The following is a 20,569-nucleotide window of genomic DNA, read 5'->3' as shown; positions in this document are numbered from 1 at the left end:
AAAACCCTCTGAAAGATAACACTACTATCCCAGCAGAATGTGATGTACTGATTCCCAGCACGCAGTCACTGAGACCCTGCTCTGTGTCAGATGCCGTGGTAGATGGTGAAGATGCCAAGACACAGAAACAAACAAGTCACTACACTGGGAGGGGTATAACAGTTACAAGGTACAGAATAGCACAGGGGAGAGAACATTTAATGCTCTCTGGACTTGGAGGAGGGGATAGTCTGAGATGTATCGGCCACTTCCTAGGTGGACAAGAGGGGGTAAAGGCGCTTCAAGCCGAGCAGTAGCATTCTGGGGTATTTGGGGAAGGTAAGCAGAAAGTGGTTCCTAGAGCAAGAAAGATAAGGAAAGTTGGGGGGAGATGGGCTGGATCTGGAAAGGTTTGCAGGGACTGGATCAGGGAGGACCCATGGCTCTAGGCTAGAGAGGGTGTGTGAGCAAGGCCAAGGGCTTAAATGGAAACAAAGCCACTTGGAAGGCCACCTGGCTCCTGTGGAGCATAGGATGGAGGGCTCAGGGGCTGGCAGGAGAGGAGACATGGTCATAGCCATTCATCTAGTCTGCCCGTGTCCCCTGAGCCCTTGTTTGGCTACAAGTTATGCAGATGCTCCAATGGTGGTGTACAGGAGGCAGACACTGCAGCAAATGTTTGTGGTACCTCTGCTGAGGCAGGCATTGTGCCAGGCACTGGGACAGAAAGATGAGGAAGATACTGTCCCTTCATAGACAACCAGGAGAGAGAGACACCTTGTGAACAACTTAGATTGCCAAGTGCTGAGGAAAATGTGTGTCCAGGGCACTGGGGAGCAGAGAGGACAGATAGTCTGACTCTGTCTGGAAAGACAGGCTTTTTCAAGAAGGTGAAAATTGCATTCGGTCTCGAAAGTGAGTAGTTCACCTCATAGTCAAGGGGGAAGGGAGGGCATTGCATTCCAAGCAGAGGAAAGAGCATATGCAAAGGCACGAAAGAAGATAGGAGCATGTTTGGGGGAATGTGGTTCCCCAAATATGGATGGAGCCTGGGTTGCCTGGTAGGGAGTAGCCCAAGAAGCCAGTAAGGACCAGCCTAACTGTCAGATTGAAATGTTTGGTCATTACCTAAGGCCGTTAGTAGGAAATCACTAAGCAGAGGAGGGACATGATAAGGTCTCTGCTTTTAAAGAGATAATGGGTGCAAGTGGGAGAACCTGGAGGCACACCAGTGAGGAGGCAGGTAAAATAGACCAACGGAGAATGAAGAGGTCTGACCTTGAGCAGCGGCAGTAGGAAGAGAAAGATAACACTCCCTTTCCTGACCCTGAGTCCTAGAATTGGCTTTTTGAGTTGTTTCCCTCAGTGAGCCAGATACACAACTAGAGGTGGCAATTTGTTATGACAGGACCTGGGCTTCCAAAAGATAGCTCCCTCTTGGGACCAGTGACTTGAAGACATAGCCTTCCTCTGTGTGTTGAGGTGGGGGACAGTAGGACCGGAATCCTATTATGCAAAAAGGGAGGTCTAATGTGTACCAGCCATAAGTTCCATGATTCAAAAGACACACGACGGGACTTCCCTGGTGGTCCAGTAATTAAGAATCCGCCTTCCAATGCAGGGGACGTGGGTTCGATCCCTGGTCGGGGAACTAGATCTCGCATGTCGCAACTAAGAAGTCCACATGCTGCAACTAAGAAACCCACATGCCCCAACTAAGGATCCTGTGTGCCGCAATTAAGGACCTGGCACAGCCAAAATAAATAAATATTAAAAAAAAAAAAAAAAAGACTCATGAACGTCAGAGCCTCAATTTCCTCATCTCTAAAAAGGGAGATCATATCCCTTTTTTTGTGTAACTCACAGATCTGTTCATTCGTTTGTTTATTCATTCAACAATTATTCATGGAGCACATACCACGTGCCAGATGCTGTGCTAGCTGCTGGAGATCAGTGATGAACACTATAGAACCGACTTGTGCCCTCAGAGAGCTTGCAGTAAGGATAAATGAAATAGCTCTGTCAATTATAAAGCACTGTACCGGTCTCATTATTTTTCTACTTTTTATCTCCCAATAAGATTGTAATCGGGTTTACTCTAGACTTCTTCATTTCCTTATCGCTATATCCTTGAGCAAGTCACTTCACCTTTCCAGATGACTCCTTATTCATATCCAGCTCAGGGTCTATGGGTGGTTTTAACCACAAAAGGAAGGAATACCTTTCTGGAAGAAAAAGTTTCTAGGGGAGGAGACCTCACTACAAAAAGGAAATAGCAGAAAAAGCTGAGAAATCCTAAGCACACTTAACTTTCTTTAGTAGGTATCCCTCCCAGTTTTTCTCCACCCACTCCTTTCATATTCCATCCTTATTCCCCGCCTTTAGTAGCTGCGGTCTCTTTAAATGCGGTCGTCGCTGTGAACTAGGCGTTGGGGCCGAAAGCGCGTTTCTTCCCGGGATTGAATATTAAGTTGTTTGTCCGTTTCGGGCTGCCGTCCTGCAGATCCGCCATATTGTCTGCTGAAGTTGCCGCCGAAGCTGCCGCCGCTGCCGCCGCTGCCGCCGCCAAGTAGGAGCGAGCGGAGCCGCGATGGGTGAGTAAGGAAACCAGGCAATTGGGGACTCGGGCTGGGCAGTCTCGGGGCTTGGAGTCTGGCGAGAGCCTGTCTGCAGTGTGCAGAGGATGTCTGAATCTCCTCCAGATAGGTTTGAGGGGAGAAGCCAGGCCGGGAGCGCCACTCAGGCCAGTTTGGGGCCAGGTTAGGGCCCAAGCGGGGAGCAGTCTTTGGGGGCTGGTTCCGGGAACACCTTGCCACTCCTGGAGCCCCCACGTGGTGGCCCTGGGCCGGATCCCACGCGTTCCCGGAGGTTAGAAAGGGGCTGACCCTCCGGTCTGGGCCGGGCTCCCGGGGGCAGACCCGGGGGCCGGGCTCCCGGTGGCAGGCCCGGGAGGCGTTTAAGGCAACCCTCTCCAGGCGTGTGTCTGACCGACGCGCCTCTTAACTGGATTCACTCGTTCCCTGAGGAACTCAGGGAAATCCTCCCTACGTCGCAGAGAGAGTTCTCTGGCGAAGGGACGCCTGGCGAGCCAGGTCCAGGCCTGTAACCAGGGGCAGCCATGCCGAAGGCAGCCTGGGCCGCTGAAGGCCGGGAGAACTTCCCGAGCCGCGGCGGAAATGGGGTGGTTCGCTTGGGTTCAGAGTGACAGCCTTCGCAGTGGTAGAAAACCAGTGCCAAGATCTCGTAGTCATATATAGGTCGGGGGCTTTAGGTTTCTGGGCCTGGCCCTGGTTAGGAGAAAAGGAGCGACCTGTTGCTCTTTCTAAAGGGACTCCAGGTAGCAAGGCCTGTGCTCAGAGAGAATACGATGGTGAAGTCTTTGGACTTAGGGACAGAACCATCAGTGGTACTTCTTCTCCAGCAATGAGAACTATTAAATTTGCTAAGCTCTTCCTGTGTGCAGGTATTGCTCTGATTGCTTTACATGTCACGTTTTATTTAATATGCACAACCTATTTATTGAGATAGATACTGCTGTTATCCCTATTTTACAGATAAGGAAACTGAGGCTTAGGGAGGTAAAGTAACTTACCCAAGGTCGCACAGTCAGTGACTTAAACCAGGTTGATCGCTCCAGAGCCCTAGTTTATAGCTGTTGTTGTTTATGGCCTGGCCCCAAGTGATTGGGCTGGAAAAGGGGGAAAGAAAGCTTTTAATCCTAGGCAGAGTTGTAAAGGTGTTTTGTAATTTTGCTTGTGGGCCCACTTTGAAATCTTTAATCTGAAAGAAACTGGAAAACTCCAAAGTGAATTGCTAACCCCAACTATTGTGGGTGTGTTGGGGGTGGGGATTGAGATTCTGGGATTGAGTTTTGTAAGAAACCTGATCCTGAGGAAACATAAATTACTCCTTTGAGCTGCACGGCAATGACTGTAGAATCAGATCTGGTATTATAATCCTGCCTGCTACTTCCTAGCTCTCATCCAGAGAAGTCACTTAAATGTCAGATGCAGTGATGCATATGGAAAACATCCAGCACAGTCCATGATAAATGTTATTTTCCTTCCTTTCTGAGCCTTCCTTTCCTCATCTCCAGAAAGAGGGGAGGGGGCAGGGTTATCGAGGTGTTTGAGAATTAAATAAGATACCACAGTGTTTGGAGACTAGTAAGGGCTCTATAAATATCAGAACAGATTCTTTTCCACCTTCAATAATGTTTTCAGTAATGTTTGTTCCTTTCCTTTAAGCACTCTGGTTTCCAGAATGCTCCATTAAGACTGGTAGGCTTGTCTTTGTAGCTGCAACTTTATGTATCAATTAAAAATTTTAGAGGCTTTTATGTTATAGATTTTGTATTGGCCTTCAATTTCAGGAACACCGCTGCCTCAAAGGGAAGGGGCTAATATTTAGTTTATTAAGCCCAGTGAAATAAATTTGGCAGCGATTTACTCAGTTTTTACAGATGGGGAAACTACCTCAGAGAATATAACACAGTTAGTTACAGCAAAGCCAGAAGTGAGATTCTTACCCATTTTGCTGCACATAAACCTCTAAGAAGACTTCAGGTGTGATTAAATTTAGTCCTTTTCTGGTAAACTTTGAAATGAAAGTACTTCAGTAGAGCAACAGAACCTGACCAGGGTCCTGAAGGGGAGTTTTAGTCTAGAGTCAGGCAGCCTCCCCTCTTCTCTGCAACTCCATTTCAGGTACCTCCCCGCCACTCCCATCCCACCTTGCACCTTGTCTTTCTGAACACCCGGCCATTGGGGTTTTTGTTTTGTGGGGGTTTTGTGTGCGGGTTGGTTATTTTTGTTTTTTTCTCTGATCCTTATACTACAGGGGTGAAATGTATCCTTACATTTAATCCTAACATCAAATCCGAGATAATTTGGGTTATCCCCATTTATAAATGAGTAAACAGGCTTTGAGAAGATTAGGTGATTAAGTCCAAGGCTGGTGATCTAGGCCCTAGGGCTGGGGACCCTAACATGGCCTGCGTCACACCTCCGTGAATCTAGAACCTGCTGTGTTTCACTGCCTCTCAAGAGTACGCTCGTCGAGCTCTGGCCTATATCCTATACAATTTCTCCTGTGCCAGACTTCACTAGCCTTAACAGACCTTTGCAGTGATTTCATTGCTCTTAGGAACCCTGTGGGGGTGAGGCTTGCAGCTCTGGAAGTTACTTTTTCTAACCCTCCCTAGCAGAGACCACAGTCTCTCAAGACTAAGTCTTGGCAGACATCGGTTGTTTTTATCACTGTTCCTGCCATCCTGCTAACCAGGAATCTGGCAGCACCTTCCCAGCCCCAGGGGGTATCTTGATTGATATAAACTAAACCAATCATTGTAATTCTATCTCCCTAGGCAGTGATTGATTTAGGTATGGGCATGTGATGCAGATTTTGGCTAATGAATGTGAAGGGAAGCCTGGAGGACTTCTGAAAAAGCCTTCCTTATTTGCCAAGTTTTATTCTGTTGTTTTTTGCCGGTTTATATTTTAACCCAGGTATCACCAAAGTGTGAGAGCTTCAAAAAAAGAGAGATGGGAAAGCTATAATAATAGCGAACACTTATATAGAACTTGCTATGTGCTAGGCAGTAAGTACTGTAATACTAATTCGTTTATTTCTCAGATTCTCACATTCTAGTTGAGAAAACTGAAGCACAGAGAGGTTCAGTAACTTGAGCAAGGTCAGAGCTAGTAAATAGAGGAAATACTCAGGTAGTATGGTTCTAACCAAAATATGGGCTATTAAGAGCAGTGTTCTGCCTCTGGAAAGGAAAGATCCCTTTTCTGACTCTGAAATTGCCATTAGCAATGCTGGGATCATGAGGCAGAATTTATAAATAAGAGCAGGCAGTTCTAAGGGTGAGGGTCGAGAAGACGGAAAGAATCTGATCTCTTCATGATGTTTTTGCAACTGTCCTGTCACTGGGCTCTAGGATACTAAAAGCTGCTTCTGGTTTGCTGCAAGCAACAAAACCTTTCTGATAATGCCTCCAGGTCAGGAAGTAATTTAGCCCATTTCTTAGTTTCCCTCCAGCCTTGCCCACCCGCCCCACAGTTCATAACAGCAACTTAGAGAGCTACTAAACTAAGTGTCCCACAAGCATCAAACTCACTCACCCTTCCTGGTGTACCTTTCCTACATTTTTGTTAATGGTGGGACCATTGGCCCAGACACTAGGGCATAAGATAGAAATCTTACCTATCTTTGGTTCCTTACTCTTTTCTTCCTTTCCTATATTGGCAGTTGTTGGATACTGTGATCCTGTTACTGATGTCTTCCCTAAATTGTTTTGTGTATGTTTTTCTCACAGCATAGTCCCACAAAGACTGTTAATTGTGTGGTCTTTAAACTTGCTAAGTCTCAGGCTCCTTGATGTGAAAATATGATAATACTATTAATGTTGTTTGTGAAGTGTCAGTGAAGTACTAGATGTCAGAAAATATTGTAAATTGTAAAGGTGTTATTTCAGGAGCCTTCTAAATCTGTTCTATAGCCTCCTTACCACGACCAGTTCTGCTGCAGCAATGTTGCTAAAACACCCTTCTGGTCTTGTCACTCTTCTCCTTAGTTTAGGAACCTTCATGGACTCCCTATTGTCTACAGGATAAAATCATAACCCATAGGGTATGGTATTCGAGGCCTTCCTATTGACTTTACTAGTCTTATTCGATTTAATATTTATCCATATATCCTGCATTCCACTCAGACTACCTCCTTGGTATGTACTTCACCTTTCCTGGTAGAGGAAGTGACAAAAGCAATCCCTTCCCCACCTGTCTTTTCCTATGAAAATCTTGCCTCTTCTACAAGATTTAGTTTAAATGCTACCTCCCTCAGGGACCTTTCCCAAATATGTATGTTATGCCTTCCAAACTGGAAGTGAACTGTCCTTCTGAATTCTGTAGCACTTTGTTCTTGCCTTTCATATAGCTCTTTTCATATTTTATCTTGTGTTACAGTTATTTCATTCTGTAATACAATTAGAGCTTTGACCAATTGCTTAATCTCCAGAGATTCATTTTCCTTATCTCTTTTTTTTTAATACTTTTTTTAAACTTTTTTTTTTTTTTTTTTTTAATTTATTTTTGGCTGTGTTGGGTCTTCGTTTCTGTGCGAGGGCTTTCTCTAGTTGCGGCAAGCGGGGGCCACTCTTCATCGCGGTGCGCGGGCCTCTCACTATCGCGGCCTCTCTTGTTGTGGAGCACAAGCTCCAGACGCGCAGGCTCAGTAGTTGTGGTTCACGGGCCTAGTTGCTCCGCGGCATGTGGGATCTTCCCAGACCAGGGCTCGAACCCGTGTCCCCTGCATTGGTAGGCAGACTCTCAACCACTGCGCCACCAGGGAAGCCCCTCCTTATCTCTTAAAACAGGGGTGATAGCATCTGCCTCATAGTAGTGTTAGGGTGATTAAATGAGCTAATGCTTGTAAAGCGTTTTAGCATGGTGTTTAGCACACAATGAGTACTCAGTAAGTGATAACTAATTGCTATTAGTCATACAGTGAGCAAATAAAGTACTTAGTATGTGTCAGGCCCTGTGCTAAATATAAAAGATAAATGAATTTGTCTTTTAGGGGAAGGCAGAAACATATTATGAATACTTGTCAGAAACATTTTTAGGGATTAGGCAGGCAACTGTTATTTGTTAATTTCAGCAAATGTTTATTGAATGCCTACTGTGTGGCAGCTACTGTTCTAGGCCCTGAAAATACAGCAGTGAACAAAACAAACAAAAATATTTTTTTTTTAGTGAAATCCTAGAGCTTAAATTCTAATGGGTAATCGAGTAAAATCAACCAAATGGAGACTGGCGGGCCAACTAGAGTCCCATGCAATCTGATGAGGTCCAGCCAGTTGTTGCCAGGACAGAATGTAGGTCTAGTGTTGCCTTACTGCATAATTTCGCATCCCTTTCCACAATCCCTCTCCCCCTTGAGGTTGGAAATCTGAATTTTCATATGATTTCATAACAGATTAAAAATTTTTAGATGTTACAAGTTAACTTTTAAAATCTAAACACATTTTGGGAATTCCTTGGCAGTCCAGTGGTTAGGACTCTGTGCTTCCATTGCAGGGGGCACGGGTTCGATCCCTGGTCGGGGAACTAAGATCCCACAAGCCGTGAGGCAAGGCCAAAAAATATATACACCGTATATATTATAAAAGGATGAAGACAAGTGTTTTTAAATGTCTTGCTGATCATGATAGCATTGTGTATTCAGTAAGTATTATTTTTAAGCATACTATACATTCAGAGTAAGGTGCATGAGAGAGTGTAAGTCCATAATTTAAATAATCTTCTAGATAATTTTAAATCTTTGGCTGACTTAGATCTGATTAGCTGGTCATTATGTTATTTTGTTTTGTTTTATTGTGATGTGGCAGGTGAAATTCTGGTACTTAGGAGCTTTTACTTCCAGAGGCATCAGCTCTGCTGTTTCTTTGTTCCTCTTCCTGCATTATTAACATTATCTTCCATTCAGTTTCTTGATAGGACTCTAAGCTGTTTATTTATTTTGTGAATGTTAATTTAGTTAAAACTAGCTATCTTGTAAATCCACTTAACTAGGCACACAAACTACAGTGTTGTGCAGTATGATAAATGTGAATGAACTAGTGTCTTCACCTGCTTGGTATAACTCCCAGTCTTCCTTCAGGAAAACTTGGCCACCTGACCAACAGATAAAAGTTGCCAGTATTAATAGGCTAATGCATAATAAAGGTAAACCTTACTTATATATACATGTAACATTCGTATATATTATTTATATATATATGTAACATTTGTATATGTTATTTATATACATATATATGTGTTAGTTACAACATATGTATATGTTTTTCTTCCTATGTCCCAGTTGATTTTGTATCGCATACTTCGGAGACCATTATAAAATGATAAATATTTTGAGTGGGGCAGTCCGCAGTACTATGGATTTATATAATAAGGGGGTCCACCCCGGCATAGGGGGATCAGGGAAAGCCTTTAAGCTAATGAGAGCTGATCTATGGATAGTTGTCAGTGGCAGGGTGAAATGATTATTTCACAAGCAAAAGATTGGTAGGCTAGGTGGGTTGGTAGCATGGGGGGAATGATATTTGGACCTTATCCTGATAACAGTGAAATGCCATTGAAAGGTTTTAATCTCAGAAGTGACGTGATCAAATTTATTTATTTATATTACTGGACTGCTCTGGGGAGAATGAATTAGACTGCGATAACATTCCAACCAGGAGGTTCTTGAAGTAGTTGGTTCTTAGGTAGTGTGGTAGTCCTAGCAAGAGATGTTGATGGAGATTGAGGTAGTAACAGTGGAGAATAAGAGTTAGGAATTTGAATTAGCAGGGCTTGGTTATTGGTTTCATCTGGAGGCTGAAAGTGGTTGGGGCAGGGTGGAATTAAGCATGACTCCTAGGCCTCTTGCCTTGAGCAGCAGAGTGGATAGTGATGCTTTTAACTGAGTTGAGTTTAAATTTGGACATTTTGAGGTATCTCTGTGACCTCCAAGGGAAGGTGTCCAAAAAACAACTGGATAGAGAAGTCTGGGGCTCAAGCGTGGGGTCTGGGGATGGAGATAGAGGATTGATCATCTGTTTATATATGGTAACTAAGACCTTGGGAATCACTGATAGTGCCTATGAAAAATGTATATCATGGGAGATGGGCTGAAAAGAGAACCTCAAGTTTCATTAGCTTTAATGTGCAGGAAGAAGGGGATCAGCAGCCACAATTTGAAGAAAACAAGGAGTGATTGATGTCTCATAAAGCAACGGAAAAGAGTATTTCAAGAAGAAGGACATGGCTGTCAGGATTGAGTGCTGCCAAGAGGACCAGCAAAATAAGGACTGAAAAGGTCTATTGAATTTAGCATCTTGCACTTGATCAGTGTCTTACAAAAACAGTTTTGATAGCATGGAAGCAGATTGGAGTGGGCTAAGAAATAAGAGAGGAGAGACAAACTGTTTCAAGAAGTTTGGAATAAAGAGAAAAGGAACAGGTTAATGAGGCTCTTATAAAGTCTAGGCAAGAGATCATGAAGATCTGAGTTAGGGTAATGGCAGTAGGAATGGAGAAGAAGAGACAGAGACAGTCCAGAAATAGGAAATAAAGCTGACCATTACTAGTGATTGGATATGGGGATAAGGGGAAAGGAATTGTCAAGGGTGACTCCCAAGTTTCTGACTTGTACAGATCCCTGATCCCTTATATCATTGTTTCCTCAACCTTTCCATTCATTATCACCTTCCTAAGAAACCTTTTTAGACATCTTTTTTCCCTAATGCATCCCTCCCATGAAATTTTAACATGCAGATATACTCTATATCTTTTTATGTACAGTAAGTATGTCTGTGCTTTATACATAAAATGAGTAAGCATAAAGCTTGCTTTTTATTCAGTGCAAGGTTAAGAGTGACTAAACAAGATTTTTAGGTTAAAAGTTAAATTAAAAAGCTATTTACATTTAACTAAGTTTTATAGCTGTATTTGCTGAGTAACTTTTATTTACTTATATAAGTTGTAATGTATCAAATTGCATATGCAAATTAGTATTTATAAATACAGAAACAGTGTAATCAGATTTTTAAAAATCATTTAAAGTTGTTCATTTTCCAGCAAAAACAAAACAATAGAAAAAAATCAGTTTCTTAAAATTATTTTTAGTAAACTTTGTAACTTTTGCCTGATACGAGAAAATAACTTTAGCTGCTAGATAGTCGTTCAGATATTGTCAACATTTTTCTTTTAGCACTTGGCATAATTAATTGGGACACATTTTAATTTGTAGAATTAAATAATAAAATGTAAATTTTAAATTTAATTATCAAAACCCATGTCACACACAAAAGCACTGAGGATCAAACATAAATAACATCCACAGGGCAAAACAGGCATGGTCAGGCCACCTCTTGTCATATGACTTCAAGATTCAGCCATCAGTCAAGAGAAAGTCCCCCAGTCATAGCTGTCTATTTGCCATAGCTTTGTAGTACAGTTCTTGCATACTTTTTGTCTGTCTTTTATGAAGTCAGTGTCAATGCTGCTCATGTAATAAGAAAATCCAGCAAGAAAAATTAGATACTAGGGAATAAGTCTTTATTGATAAGGTTGAGCTTTGGAGGGCCACATACCATTGTAATATCTAAGTTCTCCCCCTCCCCCATGAACCAGTTTCACCCTTTTGAGTGCATAACACCTCCAGCAGGGTCTGGGATAGAGCCCTGTATAGTCAAATAATACTAATATTTTCAGGCAAATCATTTGAATATTAATTGAGTGGGATTAATAAGGGCTATAAAGAGTCTCATGTTAATTTTGTTCAGGTTTTGTTGCTAAATGTATTTTGTGTTGTATATACTAAAAACCTTCTTATTTTCAGAGCTCTTTTGATTTCAGAATTCCAGATATGGGTTTGTGGATAATGAAATGTATAAGGAATGTATGAGGAGCAGGTTTATGGAGATGATGACTTAAAAATTTTTTTTTTAACCATTTGAGGTGCTTATGGAACATGGATAGAAGGAACCCCTTGAGTATTAGATACACACTGCAGATGTAGATGTGAAAGTCATCAGCTTTTAAATCTTCCAAAGAAGCAATAATTGTAATGAGACGTGGTTAGAATTGCTTATCTTGGGGTGAGGTAAATGGTAGAGAACAGGCCCTTTCTTAAAACTCTGGCTTGGGACTTCCCTGGCGGTCCAGTGGTTAAGACTCCATGTTTCCACTGCAGGGGGCACAGGTTTGATCCCTGTTTGGGGAACTAAGATCCTGCATGCCACACGGTGTGGCCTAAAAAAAAAAAACAAAACAAAAAACTCTAGCTTATTGGTTCTTACAGCCTAGCTTTGGAGGGAATGAAGTTGGAATAGAAGGATAAAGGTTAAGAGAAAGGAGCTACAGTGTTAGGAGAAAGGAAGAGGAAAAACCACCTGCTAATGGAGAGCAAGGAAATATAGTCATCCTCTTTGACTCTGACTTCTGGGAAATTGCCCTCATGGGGAATTGAAGCCTTTCAAAGTAGGTGCTGAGAAGAACAAGGAAATACCATTGATTCAGCATTTAGACCCTAGACACTTTCATGTTACCTCATCAATCATACTGGGCTATAAAGTTTATTATTCTCATTTTATAGGTAATGGAAGCAGAGACTCAAAATAGTGGGTAATTTGCCCATAGTTATTCAGTTGGGATTGGAACCAACTCACCTGACTCCCAAATCAGTGCTCTTTCTCACTACATCATATTGGAAGGAGCTGACAAGGTTTGAGGGGCAACATTGAGTGTCTGTCCATAGCATGTCTAATGAGGACAGAGAGGGTTCCCTTTGTGTGGCCTCTCAGTCTGGCTCTTCTTCCCCATATTGTCCTGGGCTCCTCGGAAGATTGCATCCCAAATCTAGCTCCTTCTTTTTGAATTAATATGTACAGGTTAGAGAAATCCTGCTTTTAATTTGTCACAAGGGCTGTTAGAAAAACCCTTTCTCCTATTACCAAAGGTTGAAATGAAGAGCCAGTCAGAGAGATTTGTGTAATTCGCCTACAGGCCATGCAGAACCCTCCTTGCCCGAAGACTGGGGATTGAGGGGCATAGTGCTGCACAGTAGGGGCCAGCAGTTCACTGTTACATCTCAGAGACATTTTGCTTGTGGGCCTTTGTATTTATACCTCTGTATCCAAACTGATCTTGTTCCTCAAACCAACCTTGGGCTTTCTGATCTCTAATCTTTGCTCCTGGCAAACTGCTGTCCCTCCCTACACCATTACCTTTAGAAATATTAACCATCTAGCCTTCAAAGACCACTTCAGAGGTCACCACACAGTAAAAATAGTTCTCACTTCCACTCTCTGACATCATTGCACGCTTAGATTCATTATCTTTTTTGTTCTTGATGCTGTGAGACTAAACTAGGTTGTAAAGCTTCCTGAAGGCAGAAGCTTCTGCACAGTGCCTGGCACATACATTTTATTAAATGAATAATAAATCACTTGTCTGTTTGAGTCAGTTTGGAGATAACAATTTGGATTTTTCTTTTCCCCTTGATTCCTTGAGCAGTGTGAGTGCTTGGGAGATATTCAGTGAATGTTTTTGCATTGACTGAAATGGAAGGTAAGCGCTTTGGTTTTCCCACTTTAAGTAATTCATTTTAGTTCCTTGTAGCACCTAGTGGTAGTGGCAATGGGGTGTCCCTAGGAAGGTAAGAGCCTCCAGATTCTGCACAGTCTACAACGGATATTTGGAATTTTTCTTTTGGAGAAATTGGACTGTAGCTATCCTGGGCCTCTCCTATGTCTCTCACCACCCCTTACTTCCCCATTCCTAGGCTGAGCATTGCATTTATATGTAGATTCAAGGGCCAAAAGGACTAGTAAATCCTAGGAGAGAATTAGGATCAGAGAACTTGGACTATCAGCTATCTGGTTGATGCAGTACATCAGTGTGCCATGCTTCACTTAGGCCTTGAGCTTTGAATATATAGTTGTGTGTACAGAAGATTGTTTTTCCCACATGATCTTTTAGCCAGACCTCCTGATTTATAGATTCAGCTTTGTTTCCTGGAGTGATCATTCTTCAGCCCAGTCCTGTGAGGATCTGCCAGAATATGAGCAGCCTTATTATGGCCCCATTATGGACTAATCCAGTTGTCCATAGAGAAGTCTCTCCCATTGTCTTGGTTACTGACAGTTCTGACAGGCTTACAAATAGCACCCTGAGAACCTCATGCCGTCAGAACTGTTTCATACTGTTTCCTTGTTTGCAGTATTTCTTGGTCATAAAAAGCTCTGAGAGAAATTCCAGAAGTTTGAAAAACTATTACCAAACCGAATCCTACCTTACTAGCACAGCATTTTACTATTTACAAAGTGCTTTCATGTGTATTCTCATTTGATCTTCACTGTAACTCTGAGGTAGACAGGGCAAGGGTAGGAAAATTGAGATACAGATAAGTGACACCCAAGGCTGTACACTTGTTAAGTAGCAGACCAGAAATCAGATTGTCTGGCTTTGTAGCTCCTTTCACTAATACCACACTATTCCAGTGTGCCTGTTGATATTCTATCCAGCACAGTGCCTTCGCTCAGCCTAAGTATTTCTTTCTTTTTTTTTTTTTTTTAAATTAATTAATTTCTGGCTGTGTTGGGTCTTCGTTGCACACGGGCTTCCTCTAGTTGCGGTGAGCGGGGGCTACTCTTCATTGCACTGGCTTCTCTTGTTGCGGAGCACGGACTCTAGGCGCACGGGCTTCAGTAGTTGTGGCACGCGGGCTCAGTAGTTGTGGCTCGCGGGCTCTACAGCGCAGGCTCAGGAGTCTTGGCGCACGGGCTTAGTTGCTCCGCGACATGTGGGATTGAACCCGTGTCCCCTGCATTGGCAGGCGAATTCTTAACCACTGCACCACTAGGGAAGTCCCAGTGTTAAACTTTTTAAAAAGATTTTCAAACCCTACACCAGAATAGGGAGGATTAACTCAAATGGTTGTTTTTGTTTTTCCTTTGAAGTGACAAATAGCCTTCAAATGACTACCTAACTACTGCCAGTCCCTACAAAATTCTACTTCCATTCGTATTTGTGTTGATACCTTCTTTTATTCATTCATTCATTCATTCATTTAGGCTCTGCCGGGTCATAGTTGCGGCACGCAGGACCTTAGTTGCAGCATGCGGACTCTTAGTTGCAGCATGTGGGATCTAGTTCCCTGACCAGGGATTGAACCCAGGCCCCCTGCATTGGGAGTGCAGAGTCTTACCCACTGTACCACCAGGGAAGTCCCTGTGTTGGTATCTTCTGATATTTGTATTCCCTATTCTTGGCAAGAACTGGACCACATGTCATTGACAGATTGAGTCAGGCAATGGTTAGGGTGGTAGAATCCAAGAAGAAACATTGACACACTTCTTCCAAGAAATAACAAAGGAGTCCCCTGTGGCTAGTATGCTGTTGAGTAGAGTATATGTAATAGAGAGAGCTTTGGCTTTAGTCAGAAGGATCTGGATTAGAGTCTTCCACTTATTAGCTGGGTCCTTCTGCAAGTTATGCCTCAATTTTCTCATCTCTAAAATGGGGGTTCTAGGGACTTCCCTGGTGGTGCGGTGGTTAAGAATCCGCCTGCCAGTGCAGGGGACACGGGTTCGAGCCCTGGTCCGGGAAGATCCCCCATGCTGCAGAACGATTAAGCCCGTGCGCCACAACTACTGAGCCCATGTGCCTAGAGCCTGTGCTCCGCAACAAAGAGAAACCACCGCAGTGAGAAGTCCGTGCACTGCAATGAAGAGTAGCCCCCACTCGCTGCAACTAGAGAAAGCCCGCGCACAGCAACAAAGACCCAATGCAGCCATAAACAAACAAACAAATAAATATTTACAAAAAAGAATTTATAAAAAATAAATAAAATGGGGGTTCTGTATGAGCTTAGACTTAAAAGCTAAGCAAATTGTTTCTAAATCATTACCAATCAAATTTGAATTTTCCCTGGGAACATACCCTCTGCAGAGATTAGAGATTGACTTTGGCATTTTTTGTTTGTTTTGTTTTTTAGGCCGCACCCTGTGGCATGCGGGATCTTAGTTCCCCAACCAGGGATTAAACCCATGCCCCTGCTTTGGGAGTGTGGAGTCTTAACCACTGGACCACCAGGGAAGTCCCTGACTTTGGCATTTTTGAAAGAGCTTTCAAAAGGCTTTTAGTCTGGATTTAGTAGATAAAAACTTTCCACCACGGCCAGAGACTTTGGAAAGCATTCTGGACTGGACTTGAGAAGACTGCTTCTTTTCACATCTAGCGGCAAGGACACAGATGTGTGATTTTTTTTGGCAGGAGCATCATGATCCTTGCCTGCCTTGGTGCCTGACGGAGGTCTTCTAGCAGGACATGGAAATAAGTAACTTGACACAGGAAAGGAACTTATATACCACAAGAGTTTGTTAGTTTAGTAGATTGGTTCTATCATAAAAACTTTGAAGGCATCTCAGTTAATGCTAAGTTCATTAAGAAAGGACTTGTGTGAATCACTGGTTTATTTTGATTATCCTAATGTGCTATTGATATATATATTGCCTAAAAAGAATAAGTATGCATATGCAGAAGAATGAAGTTGGACTCCTGCCTTACATCATATATAAAAATTAACTTAGGGACTTCCCTGGTGGTCCAGTGGTTAAGACTCCTTGCTTCCACTGCAGGGGGTGCGGGTTCGATCCCTGGTTGGGGAAGTTCTGCATGCCGCACGGTACAGCCAAAAAATAAATAAAATAAAACAGTAAAAATAAAATTTAAAAAATTAACTTAGATCAAAAACTTAAATGTAAAGAGCTAAAACTATAAAACTTATTTTTTTTTAAATTTATTTATTTATTTATTTTTGGCTGTGTTGGGTCTTCGTTGCGGTGCGTGGGCTTCTCATTGCGGTGTCCTTTCCCTCTGCGGAGCACGGGCTCTAGGCACGTGGGCTTCAGTTGCTGTGGCACGTGGGCTCAGTAGTTGTGGCTCGCAGGCTCTAGAGCACAGGCTCAGTAGCTGTGGCGCACGGGCTTAGTTGTTCCGCGGCATGTGGGATCTTCCTGGACCAGGGCTCAAACCCGTGTTCGGGTTGGCATTGGCAGGAGGATTCTTAACCACTGCGCCACTAGGGAAGCCCCTATAAAATTCTTTTAAGAAAACATAGGAGTAAATCTTCATGACCTTGGATTAGACAACAGTTTCTTAGATATGACACCAAAAGCACAAGCAGCCTCCCACCCCCCCAAAAAAGATAAATTGGACTTAGTGAAAATTTAAAACTTTTGTGCTTCAAAGGACACCATCATGGATATTGAGAATTATGTAAGAGCTCACTCATATTGCTTTATTTTGGCTGACAGGTAGCTGACATGTCAAAATGCAAGTCAGTTTCAATAATTAAATGACTCTTGGGTTCTGCTGATCTGCATTCATCTTTCCCCATTTTCTATGCAAATGTGTATATTCCTTTTCCAGATTTTTGGGTTTGATATTTTTTATTTTGTTGAATTTATTGTAAACCACTTCAGATCTTTTGGAAAACTGAAGTTTAAAAATGTTGAATAGAACATTTGAGAGTATGTATGTGCTGTGCACTGTGCTACACATTCTTACTCTCAAAGAGTTAGTGATCTAGAAGTGAGGTGATGAGTTGTGAACTAAAACAGGGCCATTGGAGGTTGTCAGTGGGAACCAGTTTGTAGTAACAGGTAAACAAAGATAAACACAGATAAAGTTGGACACCAAAGTGGTAAGGACAGATTTTAATCAGTAATATACTATTGCAATAGGGAAAAGTGTGAACTGATTTCAACTTTGTGCAGAGGTAACTGGGTGTTTTGAAGGAAGGATGAGGGAATGGAGGTGGGGGTGAGAGAGAGCTCAGTAAAGTCAGGGAAATGAAAAATTACAAAATGCAAGGAAGGAGGAGGTGGTCCACATGAAACCCAACTGGGTTTGCTACTGGGGCTTATTGAAGGTAGTCTCCTACCCTCCCACAGATCCTGGGAAACAGGAACCCTATATTCAGGTGTTGGCTGAAACAGTAAATTCACTTGGCAGCCTTGAGATTTTCTCAGTCAGGCACTTTAAGGGGGGCTAGGGTCATCTAGTGATGTGACCTTGAGCTGTTAGAAACTATGTTAGTGTTTTTTGTTCAAATCTTGATAGGCCAAGGTTGAACCTAGTTGAGAAAGGGCTCAGAGGAGCCTGGATAGAGTTTGGTTAAGGAGAGAATCTTTGGTATAGGTGAAGATCAGTTTGCCAACCTGTTGTCTTTGGGGAATAGAAAGTTCATGGCTGACTCTAAGACCAGGTGAATGGTAATGGCATTAACTCCTAACTAGGGAACCTAGGAGAAGAAACTGGTTTAAGGAGAGAGAAAGTGAGGTGGAGATAGCCAGTATGCATTTGGAAAAACACACAGGCAGAGGTTGTGACAACAGGGATTTGGTACTTAGTGTAAAAGTGGAGGTTGAAGCTAAGGGAGGTCACTTGGGAAAGGGGGCTGCTTCTGCTGAGGACCAGAAAGGTAGAATTTTGATACACACTGACATTGAGAGATTGGCGTTGGGAGAGGAACACAGTATGAAACCTGAGAAGGAGTGGTTAGAAAGGTGAGAAAACTGGGAGAGGGTGGTGCCTTCAGAATCATGCGTAGAGTTTCAAGAAGGCAAAAGTGATCATCAGTGACAAATTAGAAAGTCAAATAGAATGAATACTGACAAGGTCACTGGATTTAGCTGTCTAAAATGTCTTTTTCTGAGCCATTTGTGTCCTGCAGTCTTTTTTTTTTTTTTAAGTTTTTTATTTGTGTGTGTGTGTGTCCTTACAACAGAGCGTCTCTATTCAGTTTTCATACCAAGTCTGGAGGAAACCTGTGCTTTCTGGGTTTCTAGGAAGAAATCTTCCTAAAATCTGCTTTTGGAAGTTCTGCTCCACTCCAGTCACAAGGAAGATTCCTTTGCTGTACATTTCTTCCCTTACCCTACACTTACTGGCAAACAGTTGTTAGGCAACTTTTACAGCTACACCTTGTGTCTGGGACAGTGTAGGTGCTCAGTAAGTATTGACTAGATATTTGAACGGTGATTCAGTCAACAAATATTTGTATATATCATAGATGCTGGGGATACAACAAAAGTTTTTTTGTTTGTTTTTTTTAACATCTTTATTGTAGTATAATTGCTTTACAATGGTGTGTTAGTTTCTGCTTTATAACAAAGTGAATCAGTTATACATATACATATGTTCCCATATCTCTTCCCACAACAAAAGTTTTTGTAGAACTTACACAGGAGAACAGATACAGATTGTAAATAGTGTAACGAAGGAAATAAAACGGGTGTTCTGACAAAAATGGAGTAGCTTACTTTGGGTTAGTGTGACAGGGGAAGGACCTAGCAATTCTAAGAGCTAGGGAAGAGCATTGTGGACAGAAAGAAAACAGGAAATGTGAAGACTGTATCCGGAAACAACTTGATAGTTTCCAAATACTGAGAGAGCCATTGTGACAGGAGCATATGATGACTGAGGGTAAAAAGTTGAATGAGATGAGATGAAGATATAGGCAGCGCCTTAAATTGTGAAGAAGATTTTACTTCTACATGGGAGCAGTGCTATGCTCTGATTTTGTTGTGTGGTGATGGATTGGGGGTGGGTTGTCGTAGTAACCAGGCAAGAGGTGATAGTGACTTGGATGGGGTGAGAGAGAGGTAAATACATTCAAGATACATTCAGGATTTGTCAGTAGGTTAGACGAAAAAGGTGTGAGTAGGGAAGGAGTCAAGGATGATGTTTTTTTTTAACCTAGGATTTGGATTAAGTAACTTGTAAATGTTGTTGCTCTTGGTATTGCTGGGGTGGGGGGCGGGGGGAGGGTGTAAGAAATTAAGTTAGTTTTGGATATGAAAGTGAAGATTTCCATAGGTAGTTGAATATATGAGTTTGGAACTCAAGAGAAAGGACTGCGCTGGGGACATAAATTTGGGAGTTACGGGAATGGATGAAATCACCTTGAGAGAGTGAAGATAGAAACCAGTATGTAGATATAGGGAGGAGGAGCCATCAAGAGAGACTGAGAAGATTGGATGAGGTTGGCAGTGGTGCCAAGAAAACAGTGTTTCGAGAGAAAGGATTAGTAACTACTATTGAGGGGTTAAGAAAGAGGACAGAAATTTCTATCCATTAGATAAGACAATGTGGAGGTTATCGGTGACCTTGATAAAAGCAGTTTCTTTGGAGTAGAAGGAATGGAAGTCAGATTTGAAGAGTTAGAGTGAAACAGAGCACACAGAGATTCAACAATATTAGCAATGCCTATTTTTTAAAGTTGGTTATTTCATTATGTTATTCTATCTTACACATAAAATGTGTAATAGTCAAGAAACATGTCACATTAACTTTATGTGAATGGAGACTTAGGGTACATAGATGACTTTCAAGAAGAGAGATCTGATTACTATCAGATTTAGTATCATCTGGGCAGCCTGCCATTAGATGCCTCCTGATGTGATGTAGTATGAAGCACAGAACATCACCTATATGTATCACCAAAAGTGTATTTTTAACCTGAATCTGTTGTAGTCTCTAGACCCAACTTCCGTTTTGCAGGAAACACACAGGATAGGGGTATAAATTAATGGCACAAAACTAGAATGTGGGGCATTCTTTAAGACATTAAGGCATTCTTCAGAGAGTCAATATCACAAGTAAATAAAAGGGTTGGGGGAAAGGAGGACAAGGACATTGTAGATTAAAAGTGACCAAATGTTGGAATAATGATGTAATTTTAAAAAACGTTTTTATTGTTTGGAGTTACATACTGAAAAATATATGTTGTTGGAATGATATGCCAGGAATTTGCTTAAATAATACAGGGTCTGTGGAAGCATAGATGAATGGCAGCTAGTTGATTATTGAATCTGAATGATTGTTGCATTGAGTTTCATTTTATTTACTATTCTGTCTACTTTTGTATATATTTGACATTTTTCATAATAAAATGTTAAATAGAAGGCTAAATACAGTGGGTGAAACTTGACTAGATTCTGATTTGGGCGAAAAAAACTAGCTATAAAAGCCAT

The 20,569-nt window shown here is 42.1% G+C and overlaps 1 protein-coding gene across 2 annotated transcripts in view; it reads left to right on the top strand.

The window, feature by feature from the left end:
* Positions 1 to 2,474: 2,474 nt before the first annotated feature.
* Positions 2,475 to 20,569, top strand: part of KPNA6 (karyopherin subunit alpha 6) — a 49,840-nt gene continuing 31,745 nt past the window's right edge. The window contains exons 1-2 of one of the 2 annotated variants that reach the window (XM_061184564.1): positions 2,483 to 2,573; positions 9,697 to 9,843. Coding sequence is in view for 1 of the 2 variants with exons in the window: in XM_061184563.1 (XP_061040546.1) it covers positions 2,570 to 2,573 (4 nt within the window). In the remaining variant the exon portion in view is untranslated. Of the gene's footprint in view, positions 2,574 to 9,696; positions 9,844 to 20,569 lie in introns of both variants that reach the window. The other variant, XM_061184563.1, reaches the window with a different exon arrangement.

The sequence above is a fragment of the Eubalaena glacialis genome, chromosome 3 (genome assembly GCF_028564815.1).
Source record: "Eubalaena glacialis isolate mEubGla1 chromosome 3, mEubGla1.1.hap2.+ XY, whole genome shotgun sequence".
NCBI lineage: Eukaryota > Metazoa > Chordata > Mammalia > Artiodactyla > Balaenidae > Eubalaena > Eubalaena glacialis.
The sequence above is the reverse complement of the archived record's forward strand: the minus strand, read 5'-3'. Positions and strand labels throughout refer to the sequence as shown.